This window comes from Monocercomonoides exilis (assembly GCF_001643675.1).
Source record: "Monocercomonoides exilis strain PA203 chromosome Unknown scaffold35-1074681, whole genome shotgun sequence".
Lineage (NCBI taxonomy): Eukaryota > Preaxostyla > Oxymonadida > Polymastigidae > Monocercomonoides > Monocercomonoides exilis.
Window position 1 is genome coordinate 487163 of NW_027150580.1, and position 14611 is coordinate 501773.

General features: G+C 36.8%; 3 protein-coding genes across 3 annotated transcripts; 1 reads left to right on the plus strand and 2 right to left on the minus strand.

The window, feature by feature from the left end:
- Nucleotides 1–18: 18 nt before the first annotated feature.
- MONOS_5466 (uncharacterized protein) lies at nucleotides 19–5068 on the plus strand. The gene has a single exon (XM_067875614.1). The coding sequence runs from the start codon at nucleotides 156–158 to the stop codon at nucleotides 4956–4958; it is 4803 nt and encodes a 1600-aa protein (XP_067723923.1). The 5' UTR covers nucleotides 19–155; the 3' UTR covers nucleotides 4959–5068.
- A 51-nt stretch (nucleotides 5069–5119) lies between these two features.
- MONOS_5467 (uncharacterized protein) lies at nucleotides 5120–7377 on the minus strand (the record flags this gene model as incomplete). The annotated part of the gene is made up of 6 exons (XM_067875615.1): nucleotides 5120–6229; nucleotides 6288–6778; nucleotides 6840–6903; nucleotides 7012–7086; nucleotides 7321–7349; nucleotides 7371–7377. 6 exons carry the CDS (start codon nucleotides 7375–7377, stop codon nucleotides 5468–5470), a joined length of 1428 nt encoding a protein of 475 aa, XP_067723924.1. The 3' UTR covers nucleotides 5120–5467.
- A 987-nt stretch (nucleotides 7378–8364) lies between these two features.
- Nucleotides 8365–12347, minus strand: MONOS_5468 (uncharacterized protein; the record flags this gene model as incomplete). The annotated part of the gene is made up of 6 exons (XM_067875616.1): nucleotides 8365–10439; nucleotides 10543–10610; nucleotides 11096–11630; nucleotides 11700–11969; nucleotides 12093–12196; nucleotides 12266–12347. The coding sequence occupies 6 exons, from the start codon at nucleotides 12345–12347 to the stop codon at nucleotides 8595–8597; spliced, it is 2904 nt and encodes a 967-aa protein (XP_067723925.1). The 3' UTR covers nucleotides 8365–8594.
- Nucleotides 12348–14611: the final 2264 nt, after the last annotated feature.

Sequence of the window (14611 nt, forward strand, 5' to 3'; positions counted from 1 at the left end):
AACAAAATAAATCTTTTGAAAAATGAAAATTTTCACAATGCTGAAATAATATATCATTAATCCATGCAAGATTTCCTTTCAATATCCTCTAAGATATTCGAAATACACGTTTGGATGTTCATTTGTTGATCAATTTTACCTTCATTACTATTCAGATGTGGAAACAAACTCAATTTACTCCGAAACCAAAAGAATCAAAGACGTTATCAGGGACTATCAGCGCAAAAACGTTGCATCTCAAACAACAGAAAGCATTAAGTGAAAAGGGAGAAATTGTAACATCAAAAAATCTGAATATAGAAGATCTTCTTTCGAGATTGACTCATTATAACTTTCACATGAGGGAAGATGCACTAAATGGACTTATAGAGCTGGTCAAAACATATGGCGATGATCCGTACTTTTTGACCAGTTCGATATCGCGAATTATCGAAGAATCGATGCCAAAATTGTTTGACGAAGAACCAACAGTCAGGGATGCATTTAGCAAATTGATTCAAACAATCACACAAACATCGATTGTGCAGTCAAGAGTCTCTATGGAACAAGACAGATTCTCACCAGTGAAAACATCTCAGCGAAGCTTATTATCGCCTCATCTCCCTCTTCTTCGCACAGCACTTCTGACTGGCCTTTCCCACATTCGTCCAGCAGTGCGGCGTTTGTCATTGAATCTCCTCTCCTTTTTCTTCCAGAGTTCAGTTCCATTTTTGGGAAAGATAACATTTGAGCAGCAGACAGAAAGCGGCTCTTCGACGAGACTGTTCAACACTCTCGCCTCATTCAGCCAGCATTTCGATGAGAATTCATTGCTCAGCAAAGACCTCACTCTATTCTTTATGCGTTCATTTGATCCTTTTGATTCAGCCAAGCAGATTTCTCTTCTTCCAATCTCGAATGCAAGAACGACAAAAATGTCTTTTTCATCTTCTCATTTCGATGTTCTTGTTGCTTTGATTGGTCTTCTTTCACCAGAGGTTGCTTCAAAGCTTCTTTCCACAGTTGCTTTGACGCAATCTTCTTCCACTTCTTTTTCTTCTTCCTCATCCTCACCATCATCTTCATCATCATCATCGTCATTGCATCCGCTCTCTCGCCAATGTCCAACACTGCCCCAAGTGTGTGCTGTTCTCTCCAAAGGAAGCTGCTTCCCACCTCTGCCGCTGTCTCCTCTGTCTTCGCTCATCTCCTCCTTTTCTGGCCTGTCGTCAGCCAAGTCGTATCAGGGCGGGCGATCAGCTGCTGCCCGCGGGCTGGTCCCCTTTGCTCGCCGGGCAGCACGCACAACACTCCAAAACTCGTCTTTTCCCGCGTTTTCTTTGGGGCTGGGGGGAAGAGAAGCAAGAGATGCATACGGAGGAGGAGGTGGTGGAGGTGGTGGTGGTGGAAGAAGCATAGGAGGAGGAAGAGAAAACAGAGAGAGCAAAGAAGAAGATGGAACTGCCGCTGAGACGGGATCGAAGGGGAAGATGAAACTGAAAGGGAAAAGGGAGATACGCCACATTGTGGACTCTGTTGTGCTGGGAAGAGGAAGAGTGGTGGGTTGTCTGGAGAAAGTGCTGCAGGATGAGAGGAAAGCGAATGAGAGAGGGCTGAGCGGAGAGGAGTGGATGAAGAGAGAGGCGATGAAGGCAAGAAAGATGGAGGCAGAGGAAGAACACGAAGGCAAAAGGGAACGAAAGGGGAAGAAGGGAACAGAGGAGAAAGCAAAGGAGAAAACAAAGATTGAAGAAAAGGGCGAAAACAAAACGAAAGTTGAAGAAGAAGAAAACAAAGGAAGAAGAAACGAATTGATTGAAGTGTCGAGCGATGAAGAGGATGAGAAAGAGAGAAGCAAAAAGGAAGAGAGAAAAGATGAACATTTGAAAGAGAAAGGAAAAAAGAAAGATGAATTTGAGAAAGATGAATTGAGCGAGGATGAAGCGATGTTTGTTGAATCGATAAAACAGAGCTGGGTGTTATTTGATCCGAATTCATCGTTGTTAGCCTCATCATCATCATCAAAATATTCTTCTTCTACTGTTTTTTCCTCCTCCTCCTCCTCCAACATCCTGTTTGCCTCTCCTGTCTGCTCTTCTTCTCTCTCGCCGACGCTCCTCTTCCGCACTACGCATCTGCTGCTGACTCTTTTTGAGGAGGCTGAGATGAAGCATGCGATGGACGACTCGTATTTGCTGCTGCAGAAGGCGGCAGAGATTGAAGAAGTGCGGAACAATAACAGCAGCAGCAGTGGAGGAAGAGGTAGAGGAACAGGCAGAGGAGCCGGTGGGAAGAGGAAGAATGTGAGGAAAGAGAAGAGAAGAGAAGAGAAGAGGCAAAACAAGGAGAAGGAGAGGAAGGAAGGAGAGAATGAAGAAGAAGAAGAAGAGGAGGAGGAGGAGGATGAGGAAGAAGAAGATGATGATGATGATGATGATAGAGAAGAAGAAGAAGAGGAGGAGGAGGAGCAAGAGCTGATGGATTTAGACAATGAAGATGCCTTGCTGGAGTTGGAAGAAGATGAAAATGATGAGGAAAAAGAACAAGAACAAGAACAAGAAAATGAAGAAGAAGAAGAAGAAGAGGCAGCGGTTGAAGAAACAGAGCAAACAGCCGAAAATGCGTTGTCAATAGGAGACACTGGGAAGATCAAAAAGAGGAACACCAGCAAATCTCAACAAGAAAACAGAAAAAAAATACCGAAAGGAACAACAAAAGAACGAAAAGTCGAAAATTCAATGGAAAACGTTGAAAAAGGGGCTAATAAGAAAGCGAAAGCTTCAACATCATCAACAAAATCAGAAAAAATATCAGAACAAAAACAAGCAGAAGCACATCCAGTTTCTTCAAACAGTATCATTTCACAAAGCAATTCAACTTTATCTTCTTCTTCCTCTTCCTCTTCCTCCTCTTCCTCCTCTTCCTCCTCCTCTTCAAACATCGCTATAACAAGACCACCAGAACTGTCTGAGCAGGCCTCGTCCATCCTCAAAAGCTACAGCTCTCTCTCGCTCATCACAACAGTCTCACATCGCCTGCGCTACTTCGAAAGTCTTCTGCATTCGCTTTTCTATTCCTTTTCCTCGTCTTCTTTTGTCTGCTGTGCTAGCGTTGCACTGCCTTCTTCGTTGAATTCTTCATCATCATCATCTTCTTCTTCTTCTTCCTCTTCATCATTAAAACAATCAAATCAATCAATAGACTCTAAAACCCACCAAAATTCTTCTTCTCTTTCTTCTTCCTCTTCCTCTTCTTCTTCTTCTTCTTCTTCTTCTTCTTCTTCTTCTTCTTCTTCTTCTTCTTCTTCAACCATCCTCGTCACTCTTCCTCTCTCCTGCTCGTTCCCTTCGACGCTCTCCTTCAAAGAGCTGTTTGCCTCTCCTCAGAACTCTGCCAAAGCAGCTGCTGCTGTGCCTCGCTCTGTTGCCCAGTGCATCCATCCTCTTCTTGTGCCTCTCCACAAAAACTGGATGAGGTTCTTCAATTCAATCGTGTTCCCGCTGACTTCTTTCTTTTCGGTGAATGCAAAGCAATCAAAGGCGAATAAAACTTCTTCTTTTGCTTCCATTTCTTCTTCCTCCTCCTCATCATCATCATCTTCTTCTTCTTCTTCTTCTTCAGACAATCGTGTTTCTCTTCTTGCTTCTGCTGAGCCTCTGTCGGCTCTTCTGTTTTCTGTCGATCTTTCCGTCTGCCAGCTGTTTGTGTCGCTCTGCTTGAATTCTCTTCCAACGCTTTCTCTTTTTGCTAATGCTGTTTCTTCTCCTTCACATTCTTCACATTCTTCTTCTTCTTCTTCTTCTTCGACTGCTTCGTCTTTTCTGTCTTCTTCTCATATTTCTCCAGATTTCCTGAAGCATCTCCATTCTGTCTCCAGCTATTTGGTCTCTCTCCTCTCTTTGTACGCATCTTCCTATTCTTCTTCTTCTTCTTCTTCTTCCTCCTCCTCTTCTTCTTCCTCCTCTTCTTCTTCCCAATCTTCCCTCTCAAACGCATCTTCTCTCCCCTTCAGCACATTTGCCAATCGCGTCTCTTTCTCTTCTCTCTCACCATGTGCTCTTCCCCACTGCATTCTCCTGCCTCTCAAACGCCGAATCGTCTCAGTCCTGCGACTTGTCGTGTCTTTGATGAACTTTTGCCTCTCTTTTGCCTCTTTTGCTTCGCCTTCTTCGCTTCCCCCGCCGCCAAATGTGCCGAAGTCTGCCTCAGCTTCGCTTCTCCACTTTCTTTACTCCTCTTTGCTCTCGTTTTATGCCTCGCTTCCTGTGTCCTCGCCTCTGGTGCATCCTCTTTTTGCCTTTTTCTCGTCTCTCATCAACACAACTTCCACACTGGACTCGTTTGCATTGTCTTCTTCTTCCTCCTCTTCCTCCTCCTCTTCCTCTTCTTCCTTTTCTCTCTCGCCTCTTCAGCGCAATCAGACGCAGCTGTTATCTCTGTGTTCTTTTCCTTCTCTGCTTCCGTCAATTCTCTCTTGCTGTGCAGCAGAAGCAGCAGCAGCGCTGAGGCCCTTGTCTACTTCTGCTAGTCATCGTCTGTGTGTGAGGCAGAAGATTTCTTTGTCTTCTTCTCTTTCGCTCTTCCACCACGCTGCTTCTTTGTGGATAAGGCTCATCCAGAACGACCTGCCTCTGTCTCTGATGTACGGAAAGAAGAAAGAGGATGCTTCGTCCACTTCACTCAACAAGACTTCTTCCTCTTCCTCTTCCTCTTCTTCTTCTTCTTCTTCTTCTTCTTCTCCGTTGGTTTCAGATTCATCTTTCCATCTGCTAATTTCACTTCGAGAAGACCTTTCGTTAGTATCTCGTTTGAAAGAAAAAACGGAAGAACTTTTCCTTTCTGAGAAAGAGAGGGCAAAGGAAGTGAAAGGAAAAGATGCATTTCACATGCTGCTGGAAGAAGCGCTCAATGAAGCAATTGGCTCCCCGCTGAATGACCTGATTACCCAGCTGCAAGCAGCCATCGAATGCTGCTCGTAGCGAATTGTCCAAATAACGAGGACAAGAAAAAACACAAAAACGGTTTTTATCATTTCGATTAATTCATTTCAAAAATTATTTTGAACAAAATCTCAAAAATAAAAAAAAAATTACTGTTATCTGAATTGACAAGGCTGTAAATGGGATAGAATTAATTTATATTTTGCAAAACAATGCTTTTTTATTTATTCAATTTATAAATGGCTCAACAAAAGAAAAATTGATTTTCAAAAAGAAAACTCAACAAAAGCAAAAAGATTAAAAAAACATATGGGGCAAAATTTTTTCTTTTAGGAAAAAAACAACGATTTGATCCAAACTTTTTCTCCAACCTTATCATTATTGTTCTTTCATTCCCATGTCAAAAAAATACGGAAACATTCTAAAATTGAGAAAAATATTTGTTAGAGGAGAATAGAACAAAATTCAGAAAGCGAAATATTTCGTCCCATCCCACCGCTGAATGAAGTGCTTATTCAAAGAGCAAAGAGTCAAAAAAATCATTTGTTTCAGCAGCAGATAAGGTACCCTTCGGCTCTTTTCCTCATGCAGACACTGGCAAGTCCAATTTTTACAGAATAGCAACTGAAACCTATTATGCAGTCTTCATATCCACATTCTTCCAACTTCTCAAACAACTTTCTTTTAACCTCTTTTCGTTTTGATTCATCGCGTTCGCTTGCTTTCTTTTCTTTTAAACGTTTGCAAAGTTTTTTTAGAAACGATAAACAGTTCAAAATTCGTTGGAGATCGATATTTGATTGGACGATCACCTCGAATATTACGTCAATGGCACAGCTTTTCAAAAAATGTTCAATTTCAACAGATTTGTTTCTCGCTGAATTGTCAAAACATTCTATGCATATATCGCAAATTTCTCCAAAATTATCTTTAGCTGTTCTTAATATCTGAGCAACGCTTCCGATCAGCTTCGCAAATTCTTCATTCCACGATTTACATGAGTGTAAGTAATTATCCAATGTGTACATCCATCTTATCAAAATAAGCTCTTCTTTTGATTCTTTCATTCCATTAATTCCTTCTTTTCTCTTCCAGTCAACGCATTCTCTCAGCTCTTCCAACTCTCTTGTTGCCTCTCGCACATAATGCAGCTCATTCACAATCACTCCCATTAAACTGTTATCATGGCATAATCTCCTGAGTAAAAATTGCCAAGCAGATAGGGAAGCTAATTGAGTCAGATTGTGATGCTCCTGATGATATTTGATGATTTCTTTGATCTCACTGATATACAGTTCTTTTGGCACTTCCTATGCAAAAAATAAGATAATAAAATTAATAAATCAAAAATGAAAAAGAAATTCATACGCAAAATCCAATATTACTCAAAGTCAACAAAGCCATTTCCACTTCTTTCTGTGCTTCTTCGTTTTCTTCCTTGTTCAAAGCAGCTTTCAGAATATGTGGCAAACAAATTGAAGACAATTGTGATGGACAATAACAGCAAAGAAAAAGATAGCATTCGCAAAGATCTACCAAAAGCCTTTCATTCTTTCCTTCTTTTTTCTCATTTTCATCAATTATCATCCCTGACATTCTTTTGCTCAACAATGATTCATCAAAAGAACATAAAAAAAACTTTTTCAGCATTTTGCAATATCCAGCTTGCTTCAACAGCGCAATGACATTTTCAACAGATAATTTCTTTTCTTCAATCATTCTGTAGATTGTATCTAACAGTTCTATTGTGAAAATTGATTTTAATTCTTCTTCATCCATTTCTTCAATTAATCTATTCAATTCAATGATATAATGTTTTTGACTGACTTTGCCACAATCTTCAAATTCAGAAAACAATTCTTTCAAAAATAATTGAAGCAGTCACAATCATCACTAATAAAAATAACACTATCAACAAACCAGTGAACTTCTTTGTGATGTCATCCTTATATATTTCTGCAAAGTTTTTACAATCGTAAAAGAACTGCATATTTGTTATTTTTATTGATAATGATACAGAGCGAGAGAGTGAAAAAACGAAAAAATAAAAAAATAAAAAGTTGCAAAGCCATTGAAATATCAGCATTCATACCATCAATCCACACGCAAGCAATTTTGTCGATTGTAAATACAAGAAAAGACTCTTTTCTGTTATACTGTAATGGGACTTTTGATCATTTTAAAAAAAAAACTAAAAGTTTATCACATAAGCAAAACGAGAGAGCAAGAGAAAGAAAGAAAGAGAAAACCATCAGAATGCTAACAATAAAGGATATATTGAGTTTTTATAAGGTGATGAGATGTTCAAAAAGTTCATTGCGGATTTCAAAGTATTGAGGGATGTAAAAGTTTGAAGAATTGCTGAAGAAGTTGAATTTGCTGAAATATTTAGTGCACAAACGATTGTTGTACAACGATCAGTAATCAATTCTAAAAATCTGATTTTTCAACCACTCATGGAATAATTTGAAAAAAAGACTCACAGAGTTTTGAACTGCTTGCATGAACGACTTTTCGAATTTAAAGCAATAAAAAAAAAAATGAAATGATTTTTGATCGTTTATAAAGTTTGTTTCATTGCATTTAAAATGAAAGTCCAATCTGACTCTTTTTATTTCAAGATTTATTCGTGATTCTTGTTCGTTGAACAACAACACTTGCACTCCCTCTTTTGTCAATATAAACGGATAAACAACAGCTTTTTCATTAAAACTACTGTCAACTTCTCGAAATTTTCAGAACAAAAAAACTCATATTTATCTTCTTGGTATAATGAAAATCACAACAACTTTTTGACGAATATTTCACAGATGAATTTGATTAACATCAAATTCAGCAGAAAATCACGATTTAAAAATAGGGCAAATGAGAATCATGCACGTTTACAGAAAATGAAATGCAATTTCACTGAAAAGAGAATGAAGCGATGAATAAGCATTCAAAGGATTATTGAAAGACGAATGAATATTATATCAAAAATGAAAAGGAAAGTGGGAAAAGGATGGAGAAGAAAGAGAGAAATGGAATGAAAGATAAAAAAGTTGAATAATTTCTTGAACAATATGAAGTGAAACAGAAAAGAGATAGACCGAAAAATGAAAGAAGAAGAAATCTTTGATGAAAGAGTTGGAGTCAATTGTTGAAAGCATTTCATATGTTTTGCGGAATGTTCGCATCATGATTATGGTGATGTTGCACTGAAACAGGAATGGAGGAGAAGGCCAACATGAGGGCGATTGATTTTGGGCAGAGTGACTTTGAATTTGAGTGAAATGCATGATTCGGAGTGAGAGAAGAAGGTGATTAAATACTGAAAAAGAAGTACAGGAATATCGATAAGAAAGAGTTTCATCCAAAATTATCATTTCATTTTAAAAGATGGCTTGATTAATTCATGAATTTGCTTATTAACAAAACCTTATTCCAAAACAAAGAATAAAAAATGTTTTTTTTTTTTTTTTTTTTTGGGATAATCTGTTTCAAAATTTTTTTGAAAAAATACAGAGAATAAAGTAAAAAAAATATGAAACACCCAGAATGCAGAAAAACAGAAAAGAAGTTTTTATTTTTCAGTAATGCACGTTTCATTCTCATTCACATTCAGCCAATTCTGGCAGCCGCCATGCTGACCCCAACCAACTTCGTTTTCTCTTTATTTTCTTCACTTATCGCCTTTCACCCTTTCTGCCTTCCAGCTCCTCCGCTGCACACAAACCATGCAACAACAGGCTCCACCTTCTTCATTTCCTCAACCAAATGCTTCTCAAAGCTCATCACATCCTCTGGATCAATTCCCCTCCGCCGAAGTCTCCGAATATACTTCACCTCACGCAACGAAAACACATACCGTTTGAGCATTTCACATTCATCCACAACATACCCTCTTCCTCCACGCTCCCAGCGACTCGTATTCATGCCCATCTGCTCCAATCCATGCAGCCCCAGCCTCTTTATCACGCTCTCACATTCTTCATCTCTATCACCTGCACCGCCCCTCACTCCCTCTTTTCCAAATGGATCCTCAAAATCTCGAATAATCAAATCTCTGCTTCTTCCCCTTTCGCTTTGCAAAGCCCTTTCCCCACCCTCTTTCTCTTCTCTTTCTCCTCTTTTCTCTCTTTGCACCCATCCGTCTTTCCAGCTGTCCCATGTTAACTTATCGAATCCTGTTTCTTCTTGTCCTCTCACACTTGGCATCTCGATCGTTTTTCTATCCAAATGCATATTCTTCTCAAAAGAATCCTCTTCTTTTCCTCTCGCGCCTGCCACATGTGAAATTCCCTCTCCATCTCTACACATCAACTTACTGCCCTCCTTACAACTTGGTGCGTACAGTCCCCATCCCAAGCAACTCCATTGCATTGCCCCTCTAAAATAACTCTCTCTCTCAAATGGTTCGCATCGACAATTCCTCTCACCATTCCTTCCCCCTGAACCTGCACTCCATGGCAGCTCTCTTTCAAATAATTTCACTTCCTCATGCCTCTCATCCACCTCCTTTTCAATTTCCCCCTTCGCCAACTCCAATCTTTCTTTTCTGTTTTCTTCCTTTTCTTCTATCTCTTCTTTCTCTCCTGTTTTATCCTCTCTTTCCCAACTTTTCTTTTTCAATTTCTTCTTCTTTCCCATCCCAATCCATTTCTCCATCTCTCTCTCGTCCATTTCCGTCTTTTCACTCTCCTCGTTCTCTTCTGCGCTCTCTTCACATTCCAAACCCATCTTTTCTCTCATTTCTCTTTCCGCAAAATCCCACATTTCTGCTTCTTCCTCTCCCATCCACTCCTTCCTAACCCACACCCCAAATACTCTTGCAAACAACTTTGCCTCCTTGATCTGCTTCCGGTTCACTGCTTTCCTTTCTTTCTCTCTTATTTCCTTCATTCTTCTCTTCCTTGAGCAGGCTTCTTCTTTATATTCATCATAATTTCTCAATCTCTTTTCCTTCTCCACCTCATCCATATCTGTTTCATCTTCCATGCTCACTTCATCCTCTCTCTTTTTCAAATTCATGTCTTCTCTTTCCCATCGCTTCACCATTTCCAACCTCCCCGCCTCTCTCATATCCTCCTCCTTCCTTCCAGATAGATCCATCTCCATTTCTCTGCTTTTCCAATATCTCACATCTTCAAATCCTGTTCCTATCCTTTCTTTCAAACAGAGAGTTTTATCTGCTGCATCCTCTCCGATTTGCAGAATTCCTCCTGCACGCTCCGAGCTCTTCCTCAAATCTCTTTCTTCCAGAGAAATCCTTTCAGAACATAATGTTTCTGACCCCCTGAAACTGTGACCAATTGCATCGCTGCCTGGTTCAAATGCAAGCTTGCTCCTATGGTCTCCTTGTCCCATCTTAAAGTTTTGAGACGCACAGCTCAAAATTTCGCTGTTTCCATTCATCCAGCTCCACCCAAAGGGGCCCGATGATCTGTCTCCACTCCTTGCAGTGCACGACATGCAAATATCCAATACATTTATGGGTAATGTTGCGCTTTCCATTGTTCCCAATTTCCTTTTCAAAAATGACTGAAAACACAAATTGAATAAAAAATCAAGCACAACCACGCACCACATCCACAAAATAAAGCAGATACTCTGTTAATGCGTTGAACTTATATTATTAGCAAACATGTTGCTGCGGCTCCCACGGAGATTGTTCGGTGAAGCTCGCCACATCCATTTTCTTAAAACTGAAAACTTGAAAAATAATTATGGGTATCAAAAAATTCTTGTGGAATAAGTTATTGTTTCAATTGTGAGTACTGTTTTCATTTGTTTCGAATTCGAATTGAATTCTTTCTCGAAATACATGAAAAGAGGATTCCACCATTTCTTTTTTCTTTTTTTTTTATTGAAAATAAAGGACTTTTCATATTCTTCAAAAGACAGATTTTATTTTGCAAGGCGAAAAATAAAGAAAAAAAGATTTTTGTTTTAAAAAGTCAATTAGTTTCATTTATTCAAACATTTACATTTTCACTCCAAAACCGTTGAAAAATAAACAAAGTTATTATAACCAAAAAAAGAAAGAATTTCACCTAAGCTGATAATGATATCTTCAAACCCATCTTCTTCCATCTTTTCATATATCTTCAATTTCGTTGTTTCTCTTTCTTCATTGCTTCTTTCATTGTTCACCTTTTTTTTCAATTTTCCGAAAAGTTCAGGGAAAAAATCCAAACTTTGATACGCCACACCCTTGTTCAATGTTGGCCGCAGAAATTCCTCCAAAAACAGGTCAATGACTCCTTTCTTCAGCAAGCAATCAATATCAACATTTTTCGTTCGTGTGATATCCAAAAGCAGAGAAGAACATTCCTCGAATATTTCGCTTTCGTTCTCTCTTGCCGCTCTGCTGAGACAGACATTGCAACATATCAGCTCAGAGAATTCATCCTTCCACGTGCGGGAATTCCATGTCAATCGTTTGATCATTTGAATCCATTTCAATATTATCTGCACTTCTTTCGTCTTCTCCAATTCCTTTTCAGTCTTCCCCCAATCAACACACTTTGCCAGCTCTTCCATTTCTCTTGATGCTTCTCTAAAAAAATGAAGCTCATTCACAATTATTTCTTCCAACTCTCTTTCTTTGTGCTGCCTGTTTGTATAAAACTGCCAAATTGACTGATATGCAAGTCTTGTCAAGTTGTGGTGTTCTTGATGATATTTGATGATTTCTATCGCACAGTTTTGATACAGTTTTTTATTTATTTCCTATTTTTTAAAAATAGAGATATCATCAATAAACTCGATTGACATTTTAATAAAAAATAACATGGATACCTGATGTTTGTCAATGTTGCTCAAAGCAATTAAAGCTGTTTCTTTCTCCTTTTGTGCATCTTCGCTTTCTTCTTTGTTTAATGCAATTTTCAGGTGACGAGGAATACAAATATTTTGTAACTTTTCTGAAATATAACAATCTTTATGCAACAAATAGCATTCGCACAAATCAACAAGAAATTTTTCATTCACTTCTTCTTTTTTCTTCTCTTCGTCAACAATCATCTTTCGAATTCTTTTATTCAGTTGCGATTCATCAAAAGAATAAAACTTGAAATTATTTAATTCTTTAAAATATCCCGCCTGTCTCAAAAACAAAAAAGTGTTTTCGAATGACAATTTGTCTTCTTCAATCATTTTGTTAATCTTGTTGAATGTCTCTTTCGAAAAAACACAATCCAATTCTTTTTTATACATTTTCGCAATCAATTTATTCATTTCTTCAATTTTGACTTTCTGCTCATCTTCATTGTAATTTCCCAGCTCAAAAAGCAATTCTTCAAAAAATTTCAATTTAATAAAAAAAGAACTTGCCATTTCTAAAAAAATAGATAAAATGAGCAAACTTGAAAACTTGTCAAAAAGAGGCATTTCTTGAATCTCTTTTTTACGCCCAACGCTTCCACATGCATCCATTCTGAAAATCATAATAACGCAATTTATATGAGTGAATCATCAAAATTCACAGAATAATCCACAAATGCAAACATCATTCGTTATTTTTCAAAAGGTTAAGAATACTGTATCTACGCAAAGTGCTTTTGCTTTATAAAATGGAATGTAATAGGGAGCACAATCAAATAATTTTGATTGTCTGTTTAAGGCCAGAAATGCAACTCTTTTGATTCAATTTGATCAAACCAATAGAAAAAATTGATAAGAATTTTTGAAAAATGTTTCATATCATTTTTTTTTTAATTGATATTTCTTTGCATAAAAAATGGTTTCAATTTCAAACGCAAAATTTGATTTTGAATCATTAAAAAAATAAAGCAGTCTTGCTTTCTCTTTTTTAAAGCTATCTTTCTTTAATGTGAAATGATTACGCAAAAAAAAGACAATTAGCAATTCTTGAATCTCGACACATATTATTTTTATCATATCCGCTAGAATTTGAACAAACTCAATGAGCAGAACAAAATAATAGATAATTATCGAAGGGAATTGCAGATAAACAAAAAAGACAAAGAAAAAAAAATGTTAGATAGACAACGTGAATTCAGTGAGAGAAAAGAAAAAACATTGAGAGTTTTCAGGACTAGTGCTTTATTGTGGTTGTGCTCCATCATCTTCTTCTATTTAAATTTCAGTTCACATTGAAATGCATCAAGTGAATGCATTTGTTATTGGATCAACGCTCTGAGAAAATATTATCGATAGAAAAGATGAATATCAACTCAGTTGATTCCGCTGTTTCTTTTTTATTTTAAAAATCATGTTAAAAAAACATTTTAACAACCTCGGTGATCCAAATTCAGAGGAAAGAAAGAGATAAAAAAAGAGATGAGAAAGCGTGAAGCTGAAAAAAACAAAAAAGAAAATTTGTCTTTGAATTCTATCATTCTCATTGAAAGAGAAAAACACATCAACAAGTTTGGAGAAGTGATAGGTGAGTATTCTCATCGTCACCAAAAATTATTTTCATTATCTTCATTTCATTTAAGCTCATAAATCTGTTTCATAGCATAAGTTCAATAAACAAATAAAAATCAAGCTGGACGTCAAATATTTTTTTTAAAAAAACTTTCTCAGAAAAGCGATTTAATAATTTTTAACTATTATATTTCGATCAATGTTTTGCTCGTATTTTCTTGACTGATTGCTGTTGCGAGTTTTTATCACGGAATTCACAAAAACAATTGTATTTTCCGTATTTGTTACTTATTCGTCATATTTTGAACCATTTATTTAAGTGTCTTTTTGCATTTCACCATTTTTGTTAAAACATGCAAAATCAAGTGAATATGTTTATTTTCTCGATTTTTATGAAGTTGATGATATTTAATAAGTTATTTCAACAACATGTTCTTGATATTGTATTATTGCCAATATGTCAATACTATGATAAATGTTTTTCTAAAAAAAAGAATGATCCTTTAATTTCTTTCAAATTTTGAATTAAAGTTCGTTTTCTAAACATGTATCATAAACAAAAAAGATAATTTTTCCATCATTTTTTTGACATATTTTGACAAGATAAACATATTCACTTGATTTTGCATGTTTTAACAAAAATGGTGAAATGCAAAAAGACACTTAAATAAATGGTTCAAAATATGACGAATAAGTAACAAATACGGAAAATACAATTGTTTTTGTGAATTCCGTGATAAAAACTCGCAACAGCAATCAGTCAAGAAAATACGAGCAAAACATTGATCGAAATATAATAGTTAAAAATTATTAAATCGCTTTTCTGAGAAAGTTTTTTTAAAAAAAATATTTGACGTCCAGCTTGATTTTTATTTGTTTATTGAACTTATGCTATGAAACAGATTTATGAGCTTAAATGAAATGAAGATAATGAAAATAATTTTTGGGGACGATGAAAATACTCACATTTGTTAATTCGACAATTCGGAATGAGAGCGATTGATCAAGAAAATAAAGTCTTATCGCTCTTCATCATCTTCTCATTTTCGTTTCAACTTTCAATCAGATATGAATGCTCTTTCCTCCTAATTCTTTTCTTCTTCTTCATTGTTATCATTCTTTGCCTTTCTCTTCATTCCTTTTGTTTCTTCTTTTTTTTCACGAGAACACTTGTTTCATCCATTTCATCTCAAAATGCAATTCTTCAATATCTCAATCAAATTCCATCTCTTTCTCTTCCTTTTTCTTCCTTTTTCTGTTTTTATCTGCATTTTCCTGTTGACTGAGGACGAGAAGATGTCTCTCTCGCATTCTTTTTT